Below are 19588 nucleotides of genomic sequence, written 5' to 3' on the forward strand. Positions count from 1 at the left end.
AATGTAACTTTTAAGTATCAGGTTTTGGGGGCTCTCTCTTCCTTTTACTAAGGTTAGCTTTTACTAATTTTCTATCCTGAATTTAAATTTTTTTTTTTTTACTTACAGTGGTTGGTTCAGCACGTGCACGGCCCAGTCAATTTCCTGAACAGTCTTCCTCCGCACAACAGAATGGTAGTGTTTCAGATATATCTCCAGTTCAAGCTGCAAAAAAGGAATTTGGACCCCCTTGTATGTAAATTATGTATCAAGGATTTAGTCATTTTAGGAATACATGTATTCTCTCTTGGTCATCCTTTTAAGTCCTCAAAGAGTAAACACTCTATAAATACAAGCTTGATTGCAGATTTCATTTTACCACTGTGGAAAATTTAACTTCTTTTTATTAGTTTAGTCTGTTAATTGGGTTTTTTAAAATACATTTTGGAACAAAAATTTTTTTGTGAAATTATAGCAATGTTTCAGTTTGAGTTTAAAATTCTGGGCAGATGATAATTTGTCAGATGTTACAGAAGAAGAAAGTGTTGTGCTCCTTGATTCTCTGAATTCAAAAATCTGTGTTTCTAAACCAAGAGATGACATGTATGAATATGTTTGAGTCATTTTTCTGGACTCTCATCTGTACATTGTCCTATTTTAGTTTTGGTAAAGCAGCTCATTAAGCTCACATAGTTGTTATAGGCATGCTTTGTCACTGTGTACCTTTTATGTGTGTGTGGTGAAGTTATACATAAAAAAATTTAATATTAGTACTCTAAAAAAGAAAACTATACTTCTACAGCTCATCTTTTCTTTTCAGCACGTAGAAAATCTAATTGTGTGAAAGAAGTAGAAAAACTGCAAGAAAAACGAGAGAAAAGGAGATTGCAACAGCAAGAACTTAGAGAAAAAAGAGCCCAGGTTCGTAACATAAACATATATTTTGTTTATGTACCAACCAGAGATTAGATTATATCAGTGAAGGCGATTGATGTGAAAAAAATAAAGGCATTTTTTGGAGAATTTTAAGAATTCCTTAAATTGATATTGAGGAATAATATAAACTCTTGTGAAAATAAGTTACCGTAACACCTTTTTACTGCATTGTTCTTTTCACGTTTTATGGATATGTGTTAACGCTAAAATTTGTTCCATTAAGAAAAAGCCATTGTGTTACAGAATTCTAATGTGTATGGTATAACATTTAAGAATTTTTATTTTAAAAAGACCTAAAAATACATTGAGAAAAATATCCAGTTAAAGTGCATGATTAAACTATAAATTTTATTATTGTTTTTCTATGGTTAGTAAGTTCACATGTCTTAGTGAAAGGGGAGAAATTCCTTGGGTTTTGATTTATGTCACATATGAAGAGTGGATCTCTATTGTGTCCCCCTCAGGGTCCCTTCAGATGGTAGCATGACTGTTTAATAGCAGTGTGAAAATTGCATAGAGAACTGGTCTTTTACCCTTCTACAGGTCTTTACATATTAGACATTTTGTTATTATACATAACTGCACCACTGTGCTTGTATGGCATCTATTACATTTTCAGAATTACTTTTCTCTAATAAAACATCAAGATAATTTATTTAATAGTATGTTCAAATGCCCTTAATCATGTTAAACTACCAGTTCAGATGTTGTGTTGTGGAATTCTGGACCTAGTATTATATCCAACCTGAATGAATCAGCTTTTATCTGAAAGTGACCTGAAAATGACCAGTTGGGTTTTGAAATGAATTATAAAACATTATCTACCAATACTCAGCATAGATGCCACCTGGTGTTTCCTGTGGGTACTTCATAATACTTACACATCTCTCTGTGATCTCTTAATTCTCACTTCACAGTCTGCTTCTTAGCTGACATAGGTGGTATTATTTCCTAGAAGAAGGTTAATTGAAAGTAAGTTTCAGTAACAGTTTGTAATTTAGTTGCATTCAAAACAAATCTGAATATGATGTATAAAAAATGCGACGTCTTAGAATGATTAATAATTTATTGTTAAGGCTAGGAGAGGCTGTTGACTATTGCTATTTGTATCTTAATCTGAATTTTCTGTTTTGAAGCCAAATAAGTTGTAGTTGGCATTCAAAAATTTGAATTTTAAAGTTTTTTTTAAATGATCTTGGTTTCTGATTCCTTTAAGTTCTATGTTCTGTTGATTTGGGGCAGTTTTGTCATTACTTAGTATTTTTTAGAGGTCAGCAAAAATAGAAAATGAAGACAAATGAATCTATATTTATACTTTGCTGAAACACTGGATTAAATTAGAAGATGAATCTAATTAAATGAATTTTCCTAGAATTTCAGCTTTTCTAGAGTTATTTGCCAGTGGTTAACATGAGCATTATTTCTCTGTTGCTCCATTTTAATAGGATAATTAAGGTATATGTATAACAGATGGATTTTTGAAATAGGTAAACGGTAACTTCAGTGAAGAGTCTTTAATTTGGAGTTAACAGAATGCATACAGACTAAGAGAATTGTGTTTGTAAAACACAATTTTACAAACACAAAGTGGTTCAGAGCTTATTATGAAACCACAACTATGAAATTATATAATATCGTCAGTTTGAGTTTAGGCTTGGTTATGACAAATGGCACAACTTAATTTTAATTTTCAAACCAAATATAAATGCAACAAATACATTATTATATTTATAATGGTGAATTCTCTCTGTCTTCTATTAGGACGTTGATGCTACAAACCCAAATTATGAAATTATGTGTATGATCAGAGACTTTAGAGGAAGTTTGGATTATAGACCATTAACAACAGCAGATCCTGTAAGATTCTTTGTAAACCATTATTCTGGAACTTTTTATGCTTCAAATAAAAACATGTGTTTGACACTTGCTAAATTCATATTGTGTTCAGCTATGTAGTTTTTCCTTTCCTTATGGGTGCTCATTCCCCATATTTTAAGAAGAAAATCAAGAAATTATCCACATTAACGCTCATTTTCCATAATTTGGTATATGAGATATGCTCCCTATAGAGATGTCCTTCTCAAAGCAAAACCTCCCTGTCTTTCGAAGGGCAAAGCAACACTTAAAGGAGTGATAGCAGTAAGACTCACTTTCCTTTCTGACTGTGAGTTATACTTTGATCTCAGTTCCAAGCTTATCTTTGTCTTGGGCTGTAGATCCCACCATCATTTCTAATTTACTGTTGGTAATTTGTTAGTTTTAAATGTTACTCTGGCTTTTAACAATAAGTGATGGTTGTTGAGGGCTGCAGTGGACTAGAAATCTAGAACTGGAAAAGATCCTCTGCTCTTATTACTCAACTCCTTTGCTGTTGATGAATGAGAATTCATTGGATAGGGAGTGCCTTTTTTTTTTTTTTTTTTTTTTGAGACAGAGTCTTGCTCCATCGCCCAGGCTGGAGTGCAGTGGTGTGATCTCCGCCTCCCAGTTCAAGCGATTCTCCTGTCTCAGCCTCCCAAGTAGCTGGGACTACAGGTGCTTGCCACCACGCCTGGCTAATTTTTGTATTTTTAGTAGAAACGGGGTTTCACCTTTTTGGTCAGGCTGGTCTCGAACTCCTGACCTCAGGTGATCCACCTGCCTTGGCCTCCCAAAATGGGAGGCCTGTAATCACGCCTGGGATTACAGGCGTGAGCCACCACGCCCAGCCAGGAATGCTTTTATAACTAATTTGTACTTATAAAAAATAATCCATCTGACATAGCATATACAGAATGTGTTAGTTACAAAAAAGACATTTGTGTTAGATAGGTGTATTATATAGAATTGAATAGAATTGTTGATAATACTTGTATCCCACATATTTTAGGCCTTGCTATTCCTTCATGTGTTTCACTTACTGCATTGGAGCTCACCCTTTAGGACAGGAGTTGGCAAACATTTTCTACAAGGGTCTTTGGCTTTGGAGCTATATAGTCTTTGTCACAACTACTGAACTCTGTCATTGTATTGTAAAAGCAGCCATAGACAATACATAAATGATGGGTATGACATTTGTTTCATCAATGTGTGTCAGTAAAATTTTGCAGAAGCAGGTAGTAGCTAAATTAGGCCCACAGGCCATACTGTGCTAATCCTTGTTTTATGTTAATTATTATTAAAATGAGGCATGTATTGGGAACAAAATTTTTATAAAAAATACCTATGCATAAGAATTGGCATATTTATAAAATAGTTCAAATTATTTGGCTCAGTAATTGTCTGAGAATCCTGTTTCTTGCCAGTAGTTATCTTTGCTAGCAACTTTCCCTATCATCAACCTATGAACATATGTCACTTAGTAGAATAGAAATGTTAAACTTTTGTTGTCTATAGCATATCTTGAAGTGGATAATACAGCTTTTTTTTTTTTTTTTTTGAGGCAGAGTCTTCTCTGTTGCCCAGGCTGTTGCCCAGGCTGTTGCCCAGGCTGAAGTGGAGTGGCAGGATCTCGGCTCACTGCAACCTCCACCTCTGGGGTTCAGGCAGTTCTCATGCCTCAGCCACCTGAGTAGCTGGAATTACAGGCATGCACCACCATGCCCAGCTAGTTTTTATATTTTTAGTAGAAACAGAGTTTTACTATGTTGGCCAGGCTGATCTTGAACTCCTGACCTCAAGTGATCCACCCACCTTAGCCTCCCAAAGTGCTAGGATTACCCACTGTGCCTGGCATCACAGCTTCTTTTTTTTTTTTTTTTTGGTCCAGAGATGGAGTCTCACTGTTGCCCACACTGGTGGGTAGCGGCATAATCTCGGCCCACTGCAACCTCCGCCTCCTAGGTTCAAGTGATTCTCCCACGTCAGCCTCCCGAGTAGCTGGGACTACAGGCATGCACCACCACTCCCAGCTAATTTTTCTATTTTTAGTAGAGATGGGGTTTCTCCATGTTGGCCAGGCTAGTCTCAAACTCCTGACCTCAGGTGATCTGCCCACCTTAGCCTCCCAAAGTGCTGGGATTATAGGAATGAGCCACCATGCCCGGCCTCCTCACAGCTTCTTAATGTGAACTTAATGCTACTAACAATAGCAGTAGCCTCTACAGAATTATTTTCTAAGGTGATGATTTTCCAAATAACAAAATAAGCAAGTTTCCACTACACTCAGAATTTTAGAAGTAATTATATCTGACAACCATTAAAATTTGTACAAAGCTAATTTGTTTTTTAAGCTTACCTATCATTTATGCTATGTATAAATTTCTAAAACCCCTGGAGGAAATATTACATAATTTATGTTTTAGTGTTTTACATGACACTGATAATCACTAAAATAAAATACTTTTTATTTCTAGATTGATGAACATAGGATATGTGTGTGTGTAAGAAAACGACCACTCAATAAAAAAGGTATGGCACTTAATGAGCTCTAATAAAAGATTGATTTTATCTTATTTGTAATGTATTTTTATAATAGCAAATCAAATTGGTTTGGAAAAAATGTAAATCATTTCCTTTGATTTGTATGTAACCGTTATGCAGAGTTCTATGGCTAAATGGCTAAACTTGTCATTTGTTATTGCTCTGAATCATTGCCATTCCAAGTCTTGCTTCACAGAAATCTTGATTTTGTTTTTACTTTGCTGTTGAAATATTTTGTCTTAGTGCGTTGCATATTTATGGGATATTATCTTTATATGTACAGAACTTACTACTTGTGTCTTAGTTCTTACTAAAAATAATTTTGTACATGAACTCATGCTGTGAAAATTATTGGGCATTGATTTTCATTTATTCTTTTAGAAACTCAAATGAAAGATCTTGATGTAATCACAATTCCTAGTAAAGATGTTGTGATGGTACATGAACCAAAACAAAAAGTAGATTTAACAAGGTACCTAGAAAACCAAACATTTCGTTTTGATTATGCCTTTGATGACTCAGCTCCTAATGAAATGGTTTACAGGTAGGTAAATTCATTTTAAATCAGAATTTTGTTCTTATGCCATGTGGTCATCAGCACCTTGAAATTTACATTGATTGTGGGATATTTCTTAAGAGGTGCAATATGCTATTTTATTCTGAGTTTAAACAAAGAGAATATAATAAATGCTATAATGAATATTAACACTTGTTCTCTGTAATGCTCCCCAAAATCAGTGTCCATTGCTATTTGCTAATTAGCTTATTACACATATATATATACATATATATGTATATCACACAAACCATGTATATGGATAAGAAATTTCCGGAAAATGTTAACATAACCTCTAGGAATAGGATATGATGAGAAGAGGACTTTTAATTTTTACCTTTTAATCTCTGTACTCATAAAGAAACTTGAAATGTTTGTTTGAGGCATGGTCTTGCTCTGTTGCCCAGGCTGGAGTACAGTGGCACGATCACAGCTCACTGCAGCCCCAACCTCCCAGGCTCAGGTGATCCTTCCATCTCAGCCTCCTGAGTAGCTGGGACCACAGGCATGCACCACCACACCCAGCTAATTTTTGTACTTTTTGTAGAGTTGAGGTTTCGCCATGTTGCCCAGGCTAACCTCAGACTGCTGAGCTCAAGTTATCTGCCCGCCTTGGCCTCCCAAAGTGCTGGGATTACAGGCATGAGCCACTGTTATGCCTCGCCAAAATACCTGTTATCAGTAAATTATTAATTTGTCTAAATCTGTATTTAGTATGTATTATCACTTCAGGCGAAAAAGTTCCGTACTTGTATTTAAATTTGTCATCTTTAAGCTTGGAGATAGTTTTAGTACATGAGATTCTTGTGTGTTTTCTGTATTCAACTTATAAATAATTCAAATTTATCTGTGTTATACATTAGTATCTCAAATTTTTATGCCAGATTTAGATTTTCATACATAAGTTTGCAAACATTCATTTCTAATAATTATAACATCAGTTTTAGCAGTATTGTTATTTTGGTTTATCTAGGAATATTACTGTTTTTGTAATTGCTTGAATGCTATATCTGATTGCCCTTTTTCATAAAAATGCCTAGAAAGGAGAAAATTAGAGTTAATGAGACTAAGAATTGAAGGTGTTACAAAGGAAATACTTTTGAGACCAACTCCTTTTGTCTTCACCAAGTGTACTGGGTAGTCAGTTGTAAAAAAAAAAAAAAAAGGATCAAATTAAAGAACATATGAATACTAGATAGAGATATTTGTGAAGAATATGTTTAAAGGGGAATCATAATTGTTAATTGTAGAATTTTTTTTAGCTTTCTGAAGAGTCCACTCTTTTTTTCATTCCTTCTTTCTACTCCTGCCTCATAAAATATAAGTTTGACTTTTATAATAGTTTTAAGAAATTATTACAAATATAGGCATGTTTCTGTGTGTATGATTTAGTAAACATTGTCTTTTTACCCTGTATTTATGTTTCTTAACTTTATCAATATTTATCCTTCTCCTCTATCTCTTATACTTAACTATTATGGATTGAGGAGTTACATGGTTTTTGTGGGTAGGGTTGGGAGGTGGAGGTTTGATCTAGCTACTTAGCAGGCTCATCCCTAGTTCTGGTGGACCAGAACTTTTTCCTGCTCCTTTTGGTCTGTACTTTCTTCAGTTTTGCCTTTTACAAAACAAAACAAAGACAGCAGTTATATAAAATGTTCTACTTGTAGATCTATTTTCCATCTTTTTTTTTTTCTTTTTTTGAGGCTGAGTTTTGCTCTTGTCACCCAGGCCTAGAGTGCAGTGGCGTGATCTCGGCTCACTGCAACCTCCGCCTCCCAGTTCAAGGGATTCTCCTGCCTCAGCCCCCTGAGTAGCTGGGATTACAGGCATGTGCTACCATGCTCAGCTAATTTTGTATTTTTAGTAGAGACGGGGTTTCACCATGTTAGTCAGGCTGGTCTCGAATTCCTGACCTCAAGTGATCCACCCACCTCAGCCTCCCAAAGTGTTGGGATTACAGGCGTGAGCCACCACGCCTGGCCTCCATCATACTTTTTAGTTTACTGCTCAGGGGAAAAGTACTTCTTACACCTTCCCACCTTTTTATTTTAACTCTAGCAGTGGGTTATACCAATACATTTGAAATATAATTCAAGGCCGGGTGCGGTGGCTCGTGCCTGTAATCCCAGCACTTTGGGAGGCCAAGGCAGGCAGATCGCCTGAGGTCAGGAGTTTGAGACCAGCCTGACCAATGTGGTGAAACCACGTCTCTACTAAAAATACAAAAATTAGCCGGGCGTGGTGGCAGGTGCCTGTAATCCCAGCTACTCGGGAGGCTGCGGCAGGAGAATCACTTGAACCCGAGAGGCGGAGGTTGCAGTGAGCTGAGATCATGCCATTTGCACTCCAGCCTGGGGGACAAGAGCGAGACTTCGTCTCAAAAAAAAAAAAAGAAATATAATTCAAACCATAATATTTAGGTATCCTTTTCCTAAATTGAGACTGTCAACTTATTAATAGAATTCATTGTCCTATAAGCACAATTTATGTTCTTTTCACCTAAGTATAAATTACTTGTCTAAATTCAAGGTAATCATCATTTTTCTATTTATTTAAATGGTCTAAAGATAATATTTTTGCAGTTTTTTTCCTCTATTTTTAAAATTGAGATTACCACTCTTGTTTATTCTGTTTCTGTTGAAATTATAATACTTTTTGTTTGTTTTTATTGCATATGCCTTATTGTGACCATTATTTCTTATGGAAATATTGCTTGAAATTATGCTTTAAGTAGCTTTAAGTAATTTTAGCATATGATATTTAAAATCCTTAAATCAACTCTTCGATATTATTATTTAAAATTTTTAACAAAGATTTGTGTAGAATCTTGCTATTAAGTTTTATTTATTAATAAAATACTTTGTATTACTCAGCATTACTTTTATTCATCAAAATATTGGTGACACATTCTGACTGATGCATTTTATTTTTAAGGTTTACTGCTAGACCACTAGTGGAAACTATATTTGAAAGGGGAATGGCTACATGCTTTGCTTATGGGCAGACTGGAAGTGGAAAAACTCATGTAAGTAATTTATTAAGGTTACATTCTGGTATGAAGCTACAGTTTCTTTTCCTTACAGCTTAATTCTGCAACCTAAATTCTTAAGAGTTATTCCTGAGTAATGTCTGTTCTTTATTTTCTTTCTAAAATACAGACTATGGGTGGTGACTTTTCAGGAAAGAACCAAGATTGTTCTAAAGGAATTTATGCATTAGCAGGTAACTGTCCTTTTTCCATATAATTTGGAATATTCTTCTGTGGTATTATTCAGGTAACTTTGAAATAAGGCTTTAAAATATTGTTCAGCAACTATAATGCTATATTGACTGTCTATTATGTCAATTATAGGTTATTAGATTGCTTGAAAGGAACTATAAGATTATATATTCACAAGATTTTTTTTTTTTTTTTTCTTAAGAAGAAAAGAACTGTAGTCTGGGCGTGGTGGTTCACGCCTGTAATCCCTGCACTTTGGGAGGCCAAGGTGGGTGGAGCACTTGAGGTCAGGAGCTCGAGACCAGCCTGGCCAACATGGTGAAATCCCATCTCTACTAAAAATACAAAAAAAAACTTAGCCAGGCGTGGTGGCGGGTGCCTGTAATCCCAGCTACTTGGGAGGTTGAGGCAGAAGAATCGTTTGATTGTTTGAATCCAGGAAGCAGAGGTTGCAGTGAGCCAAGATCATGCCACTACACTTCAGCCTGGGCAGCAGACCAAGACCCCATCTCAAAAAAAAAAAAAAAAAAGAACTGTAAGATTGATTTTGAGGGGGCAGAAATCTTGATTATATTTGTCAGTGTATTCTAGCACATTGTTGGAGATTAGTCTCAATTGTTGAATTTCTGAACTGTAAAAAGCTACTAGCTATGGTATGAGAATAACCTCATTATGACCACCTGTAATTTTATGCTATTTATAAATATAAATATTAATATATAAAAATAAAAGTAGCACCCTTTTATGGAATATGAAAGAATAGCTTCTATTAATACTACTTTTTGTAAAATTAATATTCACTTTATTTCTCATTTTTATTATTGATACTGTTATCCTAGGTAAAGATTAAGTGATTCCTCTAGAAATAGAAAATTTGAGTTGCTTTTTAAAAATATTTGTTGGATCTCAATTTTCTGTATATGAAATTTTTGACAGCTCGAGATGTCTTTTTAATGCTAAAGAAGCCAAACTATAAGAAGCTAGAACTTCAAGTATATGCAACCTTCTTTGAAATTTATAGTGGAAAGGTAAGTGGGAACTTTTTTAATTTTAATTTTTTTAAATATATATATAACATAACATTTGCCATTTTAACCATTTTTAAGTTCAGTGGCATTAAATACATTCACATTGTTGTGCAGCGTTTACCACCATAATTTATGTGTATTTAGAACTTGTATATTAGAATTTGTTATGAGATTTTTTTAAAAAGTCCTTTGAAACTTTTCAACTTCAATGTTGAGAATTCTTATTCTAATTATTATTTTAATCTTTGAAATAATTCTTAAACTCTGGGTGACTCATTTTTATAGAACTGATATTTTAATTGCCACAGGATCTCACTCTGTCACCCATGCTAGGAGTGCAGTGGTATGATCACAGCTAACTGTAGCTTCAAGCTCCTGAGCTCAAGTGAGCTTCCCGCCTCAGCTTTCCTAGTAGCTGCGACTGTAGGCATGCACCACCATCCCCAGCTTATTTTTTTTTTATTTTTAGCAGAGACAAGGTCTCACGGTGTTGCCCAGGCTGGTTTTCAACTCCTGAGCTCAAGCCATCCTCCTGCCTCAGCCTCCCAAAATGCTGGGATTACAGGCGTGAGCCATTGTGCCTAGCCTGTTTTTTACTTTAAAGCTAGTTTTCTAATTTGAATATGGTTTTTCATAGGTGTTTGACTTGCTAAACAGGAAAACAAAATTAAGAGTTCTAGAAGATGGAAAACAGCAGGTTCAAGTGGTGGGATTACAGGAACGGGAGGTCAAATGTGTTGAAGATGTACTGAAACTCATTGACATAGGCAACAGTTGCAGGTAAATCTCATTTTGATTAAGAAAGGAAACTTCAGTTTTAGAAAGTTTGGGTATAGCATAACAAAACGAGGATGTTATCTATCAATACATCTTGGAAGTAAAAATCATTGTTCATAAAAACTTGTGTTACATGTAAATGTGAGTGACAATTATTATATTGATACTACATTATAATTCTAATACATTACAAATATATTAGAAATATGCCAGATTAAATTGTATGAATCTGGTTCTATTTAAGTGTTATAACTCAGTGTCTCATCTGTATTTAAAAGATGAAAACTAGCTAAATCGGTGTTTGTTGTTGCCATTGTTTTTAATGAAAATAATGTAGTTTGAACATGTAAATTGAAGTTTTTATGTATCAAGATGTCCTTAATCACATTGTAGAACATCCGGTCAAACATCTGCAAATGCACATTCATCTCGGAGCCATGCAGTGTTTCAGATTATTCTTAGAAGGAAAGGAAAACTACATGGCAAATTTTCTCTCATTGATTTGGCTGGAAATGAAAGAGGAGCTGATACTTCCAGTGCGGACAGGCAAACTAGGCTTGAAGGTGCTGAAATTAATAAAAGCCTTTTAGCACTCAAGGTAAATAAAATGTATTTTATCATGAAAGGTCTTTTACTTTTGACTTTAATTTTCTTTACTCAGTTGCAAAATAATAGTACTTGTTTTACCTAATAAAAAGAGGTTTTCAAAATTCAAATGCTTACAATTTATAGTGTGATTTTATTATACCCAGATTTTTTCCTTGCACATATTCTTTATTCTTTTTAGATGGGATAAAGGATATGTGAGTTAGTAGGTCAGTTCTGGGGCTCCATAGGTAGACTCCAGAGGGTTTTGTTTTTTTTTTTTGAGACTGAGTCTTGCTCTGTCGCCCAGGCTGGAGTGCAGTGGCACAATCTCGGCTCACTGCAACCTCCACCTCTTGGGTTCAAGCCATTCTCCTGCCTCAGCCTCTCCAGGAGCTGGGATTACAGGCACGCACCACCACATCCAGCTAATTTTTGTATTTTTAGTAGATACGGGGTTTCACCACGTTGGCTAGGCTGGTCTCGAACTTCTGACCTCGTGATCTACCCACCTCAGCCTTCCGAAGTGCTGGGATTATAGGCGTGAGCCACCGTGCCCGGCCCAGAGGGTCTTAATTAGTCATATTTTCTAGGAGGAGGGCAACAAACCACTGAATTGAGCTAAGAAACAGTTTCTCAGAAAAACGTGGAATGGCTTTCAAAATGTTAGGCCAGGTTATTACATCTTTTCCTTGAGTAGAAAAGCAAAGGTTGGAAAGACTAAAATAAGGCATTCTGTGTTTTTTTCTTTTGGAGTGCCATGTTAAGAAATTAACTTTTTACAGTTATCCTACTGCCTGTCACTTTCAAACACTAGTCATAGTTTCCAGAAATATCTCTTGAAAGAATAAAGTAGGTTTTTTTGCTGTCATTTTTTATTTTCTTGAAAGCATTTATGGGAACATCTACACTATGCTTTAAAACTGTTGGCCAGGCGCAGTGGCTCACGTCTGTAATCCCAGCACTTTGGGAGGTCGGGGCGGGTGGATCCCCTGAGGTCAGGAGTTCGATACCAGCCTGGCCAACATGGTGAAACCCCATCTCTACTAAAAATAAAACACAGCCAGTCGTGGTAGCAGGCGCCTGTAATCCCAGCTACTTGGGAGGCTGGGGTAGGAGAATTGCCTGAAGCCTGGAGACAAAGTTGTAGTGAGCCAAGATTGCACCACCACACTCCAGCCTGGGTGACAGAGTGAGACTTTGTCTCAAAAAAAAAAAAATAAAACTGTTAGTAGAATTTTCACAACTGATCAGACCTTAAATGTTAAAGTTGTCGTAAGAGACCTTTTAAAATATGTTAATTAAGATTACCCTTTATAAGAAAGACTAATCTGTGAGACTTGTTTTCTTAATTTTCAGGAGTGCATCAGAGCCTTAGGTAGAAATAAACCTCATACTCCTTTCCGTGCAAGTAAACTCACTCAGGTGTTAAGAGATTCTTTCATAGGTGAAAACTCTCGTACCTGCATGGTAAGTTTATGTTTATTTTTTGTTTGTTTTGTTTTAGTCCTGAAGGAATAACTACACAATATTTATGGAAAATGTATTTGTTAGTGACAGTTATTTGAATCCTTCTATTTTGAGTGATATGGTGATATTTAAGATGTGGTCCCTGCCACTCTGATAGAGAGGATTATATTGCAGTTATGTAATTCCAGCATCTAGGTATTCTTGGGGGCTGGTTTTTCTTGATTTTCTTTTTCTTTTTCATTTCCTGTTTTGCTTTCTCTTTCTCTCTTTCCTTCTTTTTGAGTATAGGTCACACTTTTCTTTATGGTCATATGTTTGGTAATTTGGGGTTATATCATGTGCGTTATGAATGAACATAGAGACTGGATTCTGTTATGTTCTTCTGAAGGTTATTGGTTTTTTGTATAGCAGAAATTTAACTAAACTTACTCCAAACTCTTATCTCCCCTGGGCAACAACTGGAATTGAAAGCTTTGTTTAGTCCTTTCAGATTTAGCTATGTTGCTTATAGTTTGCCTTGTATATGTCTAGGTCTGGAATCAGCTAGGGATTTGGGCAGTTTATATATAAAAGTTTGTCCTAGAAGGGAGAGTACCACACTCTCTGTAGCACTTTCCCTTCTGGGACAAACTTCACTTTTCCAGCTGCTATGAGCTCCACTCCCAAACTATATCCTTTCATTTCTTAACCAGAGAGACTGCAAGTTTTCAGTCAAGTTTTAGTTGCCCTGTGTGACAGCAGCAGAGCTTGCCCTCTGTCAAAAAGCTGTTTAAAAAAAAAAAAGTCAGGTGGAGTGGGTGTCAGTCAGTACTATTCCCTTCCAGGTATTAACCTCCTCCATTTCAGCTGGAGTTTGATTGTTTTCTGGTGCCTTCAGAGTTTGTATTTTAACTAGACTTTATCTGATTATAGATATGATAACAAATAATCTTGGAGTTGAGATATCATTAATGTCTTTATTTTTAAATAACCATGGATAGATTAGACCTAAATGAGCTGTACGTCAGTATTATTGTCTTGATCATTTATAACATTTTCTTTACCTTTGCATTTTTTTTTCCCTGTAGATTGCCACAATCTCTCCAGGAATGGCATCCTGTGAAAATACTCTTAATACATTAAGATATGCAAATAGGTATGAGAGATAGTTCTCCATTTTGAAATTTGAGGGGAGTACAGCAGTACATAGTATAATTTAATATCTGCCTGATGCGGTGGCTCACGCCTGTAATCCCAGCACTTTGGGAGGCCCAGGCGGGCGGATCACGAGGTCAGGAGATCAAGACCATCCTGGCTAACACCGTGAAACCCCATCTCTACTAAAAATACAAAAAATTAGCCAGGCGTGGTGGCGGATGCCTGTAGTCCCAGCTGCTCGGGAGGCTGAGGCAGGAGAATGGCCTGAACCTGGGAGGCGGAGTTTACAGTGAGCCGAGATCACACCACTGCACTCCAGCCTGGGAGACAGAGCCAGACTCCGTCTCAAAAAAAAAAAAAAAAAAAAAAAATTAATATCTGATAGGGTAAATCTTACTACATTGTTCTTTCAATTTTCAAGAAAAAAATATTTTTCATATTATTACTTAAGATGATACTATAGAATCATTTTGTCAAATTCTAAAAGTAAGTGGAAATGGGTAATTTGGGAAGGGATTGATAACTTTAGTAAAGTTGGTCTTTTTATCCTAGAACAAGGTTTCCATTTCACTGTTCTATTTCCTAATATTTTACTGCATTTAAATCATGCAAATTCTTCTTATTACATTAAGACTCTGAAGTAAATGAATGTCAGGGGCCAGTTTGTATTTCTTGAATTGTTTTGGTATATGTTGCAGATTATTCCTGATAATATTAAATGCTATATATGGGGAATCTAGGATTTGAGTAAGAAGTGATAGCACAGTTCTTTCTGGTGTTTTTTTTTGTTTTGTTTTTGGTTTTGGTTTTTTTTTGAGACAGAGTCTCGTTCTGTCACTCAGGCTGGAGTGCAGTGGTGTGATCTCAGCTCACTGCAACCTCCACTTCCTGGGTTCAAGTGATTTTCCTGCCTCAGCCCCCTGGGTAGCTGGGACCATCATACCCGGCTAATTTTTGTATTTTTAGTAGAGGCAGTGTTTCACTATGTTGGCTAGGCTAGTCTCGAACTCCTGACCTCAGGTGATCCACCCGCCTCAGCCTCCCAAAGTGCTAGGATTACAGGCATGAGCCACCCCGCCTGGCCCTTTCTGGTGTTCTATATGGGTTACATTTTGTTGTTCATATTAATAGTCTTATAAACATTATAAACATTATAACTGGGTTATTACAGATAGAAGGACAGAATGCTTTATAGACTACTAAAGCAGTTTATTCTGTATAGTCATGAAATGCCTTTGGAACTTTGAATTATAATGGGCATATTTATATTTGATCCATAGATTTTTTTTTCCCCACTGCTCTTGAGTGACTTTATTTACCACTGCTCTTATTTTGAATGACTGTTTAGTGTTAAATTTCTCTTCTCAAATGTTAAATTTGTTATTTTAACCTGGAGACAAAATTCCTCTTTGTAATCCATTTCTAGTATAGCAGTTCTCTTAATTCAAGTATAGCAGTTCTCTTAATTTTGCTGGATAAAAGTATCTGTCCTATTTCTTTGTTTTAATCACTATGGAAATGTTATTTTTTAATCTTTTATTAAAATGTAAAATACTTATGCATATAGAAAAGTACCTAAAGTATAAGTGATTAATTAAATGGATAATGGATACTTATAAAGTGAAAACTCCTGTCATTGGTTTGGGAAATAGAGCATTATTGGCCCCCCAAAAGGTTCCCCATGTGCTCCTTCCTGTTCACAAATCCTGAATAACATGCCTTATTCATTTATCTCTACCCCGATGTAACCCATGGATTAACTTCTGTGGAATACTTTTCTTGTTTTTTTTTTTTTCCTCTTTTTAAAAATAATTTTACTATGAATCTATTTCTGAGTAACATAGGTAGCTGTATTTGAACATTACACAATGGTATTATAACCCCCTGGGTTTTTTTGCATCTTGTTTCTAAAGAGATTTTTTTAATGGTAGTAAACACTGTTGGACAGTATCAACCTATTGAGCTTTTGTAAAAAGGTATTAAAATATAATCACTTCTTTAAAAATGTCATAGGGCCAGGCGCGGTGGCTTACACCTTTAATCCCTGTGCTTTTGGTGACCCAGGCGGGTGGATTGCTTGAGCCCAGAAATTCGAGACCAGCCTTGGCAACATAGCAAAACCCCGTCTCTATAAAAAATACAAAAATTAGCCTGGCGTGGTGGCGTGCATCTGTAGTCCCAGCCACTTGGGGGGCTGAGGTGAGAGGATTGCTTGAACCTGGAATGTTGGGTCTACAGTGAGTTGTAATTGCACCACTGCACTCTAGCCTGGGCAACAGAGCAAGACCTTGTCTTAAAAAAAAAAAAACAGTAATAGAACTACATTTCTAAGTATGAACTATTATATTTTGTAAATTTAATCCCTTTTAAAGTTTGAATTATGAGCTCCTAGCTGCAAATCCTTATTGTGTTAGTTTTAATTGATCTTGGTAATTAACATTTTTGACATATGGGATTTTTATCATTAATTTAAAATGTTTTTTATTTCAGAATAATTATTGAGAAAGATGAGGAACAGCCTAGGGTAGTAGATTCTTGCCATGTTGTAGAATTAAAACAAACAAAACCCTCTGTTTCTTAAGATTTGAGACTACAAAAGATTCCTCCCTAATATTGTGAAAATGCTATATCTAGCTGTTCCTCTAGTTCACTTAGGTCAAAGTAAAATGTTTTAACCTACTGTTATATCATGTAACTCACTTGCAACATGACTAACCATCTGGGACACTGTGTTAATCCGTTCTCACACTGCTACAAAGGAATACCCGAGACTGGGTAATTTATGAAGGTTTAGTTGACTCACAGTTCAGCATGGCCACAGAGGCCTCAGGAAGCTTACAGTCATGGTGGAAGGTGAAGGGGAAGCAAGGCACCTTCACAAGGCAGCAGGAAGGAGAAGTGCCAAGCAAACTGGGGAAGAGTCTCCTATAAAACCATTAGATCTTGTGAGAACTCACTATCACGAGAACAGCCTGGAGGAAGTTGCCCCCATGATTCAGTTACCTCCACCTGGTCTCTCCCTTGACACTTGGAGATTATGGAAATTATAATTTAAGATGAGATTGGAGTGGGGACAGAAAGCCTAACCATATCAGACACATAATTGTTTCAATTTTATTTCCAAATCTCTAGGAATAAAGATTTTCAACCTTCCTTGATACTCAAAACCAAGGTTTTGTGACCTTAAGAGTCAATATATATTTTTTTTAACAGCCAAAAATAATTCATTCCTCCTTTATACTAAATCTGCTGTATTTTATTTAGGCCAATACTTTGAGGTGGTGGGTAGGTGGCATTACCTTAAAATTTCCATATTTTTAGGAAACTATTTCTCTCTTAAGTGTTTAAACTTTTTTTGTATTTAAGACATAGCTTAGTGATTGAAGTGTTATTTCTCAGGACAAAATAGGTTTAATAACTTCCTTACTACTTAATGGTATCAAAGCCTCGGGAAAGTTACTTAACCTCTCTCAGTCTTTATTTCCTCATCTTTAGAATAGACAGTTAATGACCATGTCCATCTTAAAGGATTGTTTTTGAGCACTAAAAGAAGTGATCTGTGTAAAATGTTTAGCACAGTACCTGGGATATATTAATAGGAATAGTTATCCCTATTGCTACTTTAGTGAGCAGTTCTGTCTAAAAAATTCAGTTAGACAGATGTGAAAGCAATGTTTTTTCATATCCTTATATTAGAATCATATACTTTGAAAGTTTTATGTGGGAATTGTGGGATAGTTTGTAACAGTACACATTGCTGCTAAGTGATTAAGTTGACAAGTCTAGTTCATCAGATGACAATTAGAGATTATTTATTTATTTATTTATTTAAGATGGAGTCTTGCTATGTCACCCAGGCTGGAGTGCAGTGGCACAGTCTCAGCTCACTGCAGCCTCTGACTCCTGGGCTCGAGCGATTCTCCTGCCTCAGCCTCCCAAGTAGCTGGGATTACAGGCGCCCGTCACCATGCCCAGCTAATTTTTTTGTATTTTTTAGTAGAGATGGAGTTTCACCATGTTGGCCAGGCTGGTCTCGAACTCCTGACCTTAAGTGATCTGCCCGCCTCAGCCTCCGAAAGTGCTGGGATTACAGCATAAGCCACTGCACCCAGCCAGACAATTAGAGATATTTTAGAGGAGAGTACAGGGGAAAACTTTCAGAGTGGAAGGAATGGTTGTCCCAAGGAAAAAAAATTTATAGGATATATGAGAAACAGACAGTGGCCTCTATCCTGAAGCAGAGATACTTAATCTTTGGGTAATGGAAGAGGTTAGAGTGATTGGGTCTTGGGTAGAAGAGTGATTAGAGTGATTAGGAGTTTTTAGTAACATATTTGAAGAATATGATTCTTGTACGTAGTATAGTCTGGCTTGGGCAAGAGGGCTTTGGATAGAGGAAAAAATGTGTGGATGAAGCTAATAGGGTGTCTAAATTAAAAGATTTAGATAAGAAATGGGGTGGGAGTGAAAATAATTGTTTGTATTAGAAATACAGATTTTTCAGGCCAGACGCTGTAGCTCATGCTTGTAATCCCAGTACTTTGGGAGGCCAAGGCAGGAGGATCACTTGAGTCCAGGAGTTTGAGACCAGCCTGAGCAACCTAACGAGACCTCATCTCTACAAAAAAATAAAAAATTAGCCAGGGGTGGTGACACGCCCGTGGTAGTCCCAGCTGAGGTGGGAGGATCACTTGAGCAGGAGGTCAAGGCTGCAGTGAGCCATGATTGAGCCACTGCAGTATAGCCTGGGTGATATGGTGAGACCTTATCTCAAAAAGGAAAAAAAAAATTTAGATTTTTCAGCATGTGTGGTAAATAAACTTTAAAGGATAAAGGGCAGATGAATCCAATATTGAACCTTTGACAGTTGATATTAATACGTCAAAGAAAGACTGTTAGTAGAGGAAATATATTAGTTTGATTTGTATGAAGGTATTGTACCTTGTTTTTGACCTATAAGAAGGGAATTTCATTTAGTTCAACCTAAGAGAAATGACAAGAAAATCAGAGAATATGGTTATTATATTGAAGTGTTTAAATAACATAGGCTTTGTACTCAGGGCTAGGTTTTAACCTCAGTTATGCCACATTCTCAGTGAATGACCTTAGAGAAGATACTTTATTTCTGAGTCATTTTTCTCATCTATAAAATCAAAGATGGTTGAAGGACTAAATAATATAATGCCTAAAAATGACTAATCCTAATACCTGACATATAGGACATATTTTATGTTGGTATGAAATAGGGTTGGCCCAAAAGAGACATAAGGAATTACATAGATGGGGTGAGAAAAGTCATAATTTGGTTAAATATAACTATTGAAGATGTTAGCAAAGGCAATTTAAATTTCATTGCTAAAGGCTGTTCTCAACCAGAGTTCTTCATCTGAATCACCAACCGCTGAAAATAGAGCGAATATTTTCTCAGTTATACCAAGGACATTTCACAGCTAATACCATTCTGGATGCATAGGAAAGAAGTTAATTCATTACAAA

At 36.0% G+C, this 19588-nt stretch overlaps 1 protein-coding gene across 4 annotated transcripts in view; it reads left to right on the plus strand.

The window, feature by feature from the left end:
- The window catches only part of KIF2A (kinesin family member 2A), an 88162-nt gene that overhangs the window by 52255 nt on the left and 16319 nt on the right, over nucleotides 1-19588 (plus strand). For 2 of the 4 annotated variants that reach the window (XM_030799087.1, XM_030799090.1), the window contains exons 5-16: nucleotides 109-231; nucleotides 800-900; nucleotides 2677-2772; nucleotides 5250-5304; nucleotides 5698-5860; nucleotides 8810-8900; nucleotides 9034-9097; nucleotides 10032-10123; nucleotides 10761-10903; nucleotides 11294-11498; nucleotides 12845-12955; nucleotides 14023-14090. In XM_030799087.1, coding sequence (XP_030654947.1) covers nucleotides 109-231; nucleotides 800-900; nucleotides 2677-2772; nucleotides 5250-5304; nucleotides 5698-5860; nucleotides 8810-8900; nucleotides 9034-9097; nucleotides 10032-10123; nucleotides 10761-10903; nucleotides 11294-11498; nucleotides 12845-12955; nucleotides 14023-14090 — 1312 coding nt within the window. The remainder of the gene's footprint in view (nucleotides 1-108; nucleotides 232-799; nucleotides 901-2676; nucleotides 2773-5249; nucleotides 5305-5697; nucleotides 5861-8809; nucleotides 8901-9033; nucleotides 9098-10031; nucleotides 10124-10760; nucleotides 10904-11293; nucleotides 11499-12844; nucleotides 12956-14022; nucleotides 14091-19588) is intronic. The other 2 variants (XM_030799089.1, XM_030799091.1) reach the window with 1 other exon arrangement.

This window comes from Nomascus leucogenys, chromosome 18 (assembly GCF_006542625.1).
Source record: "Nomascus leucogenys isolate Asia chromosome 18, Asia_NLE_v1, whole genome shotgun sequence".
In the NCBI taxonomy this organism is placed as follows: Eukaryota; Metazoa; Chordata; class Mammalia; order Primates; family Hylobatidae; genus Nomascus; species Nomascus leucogenys.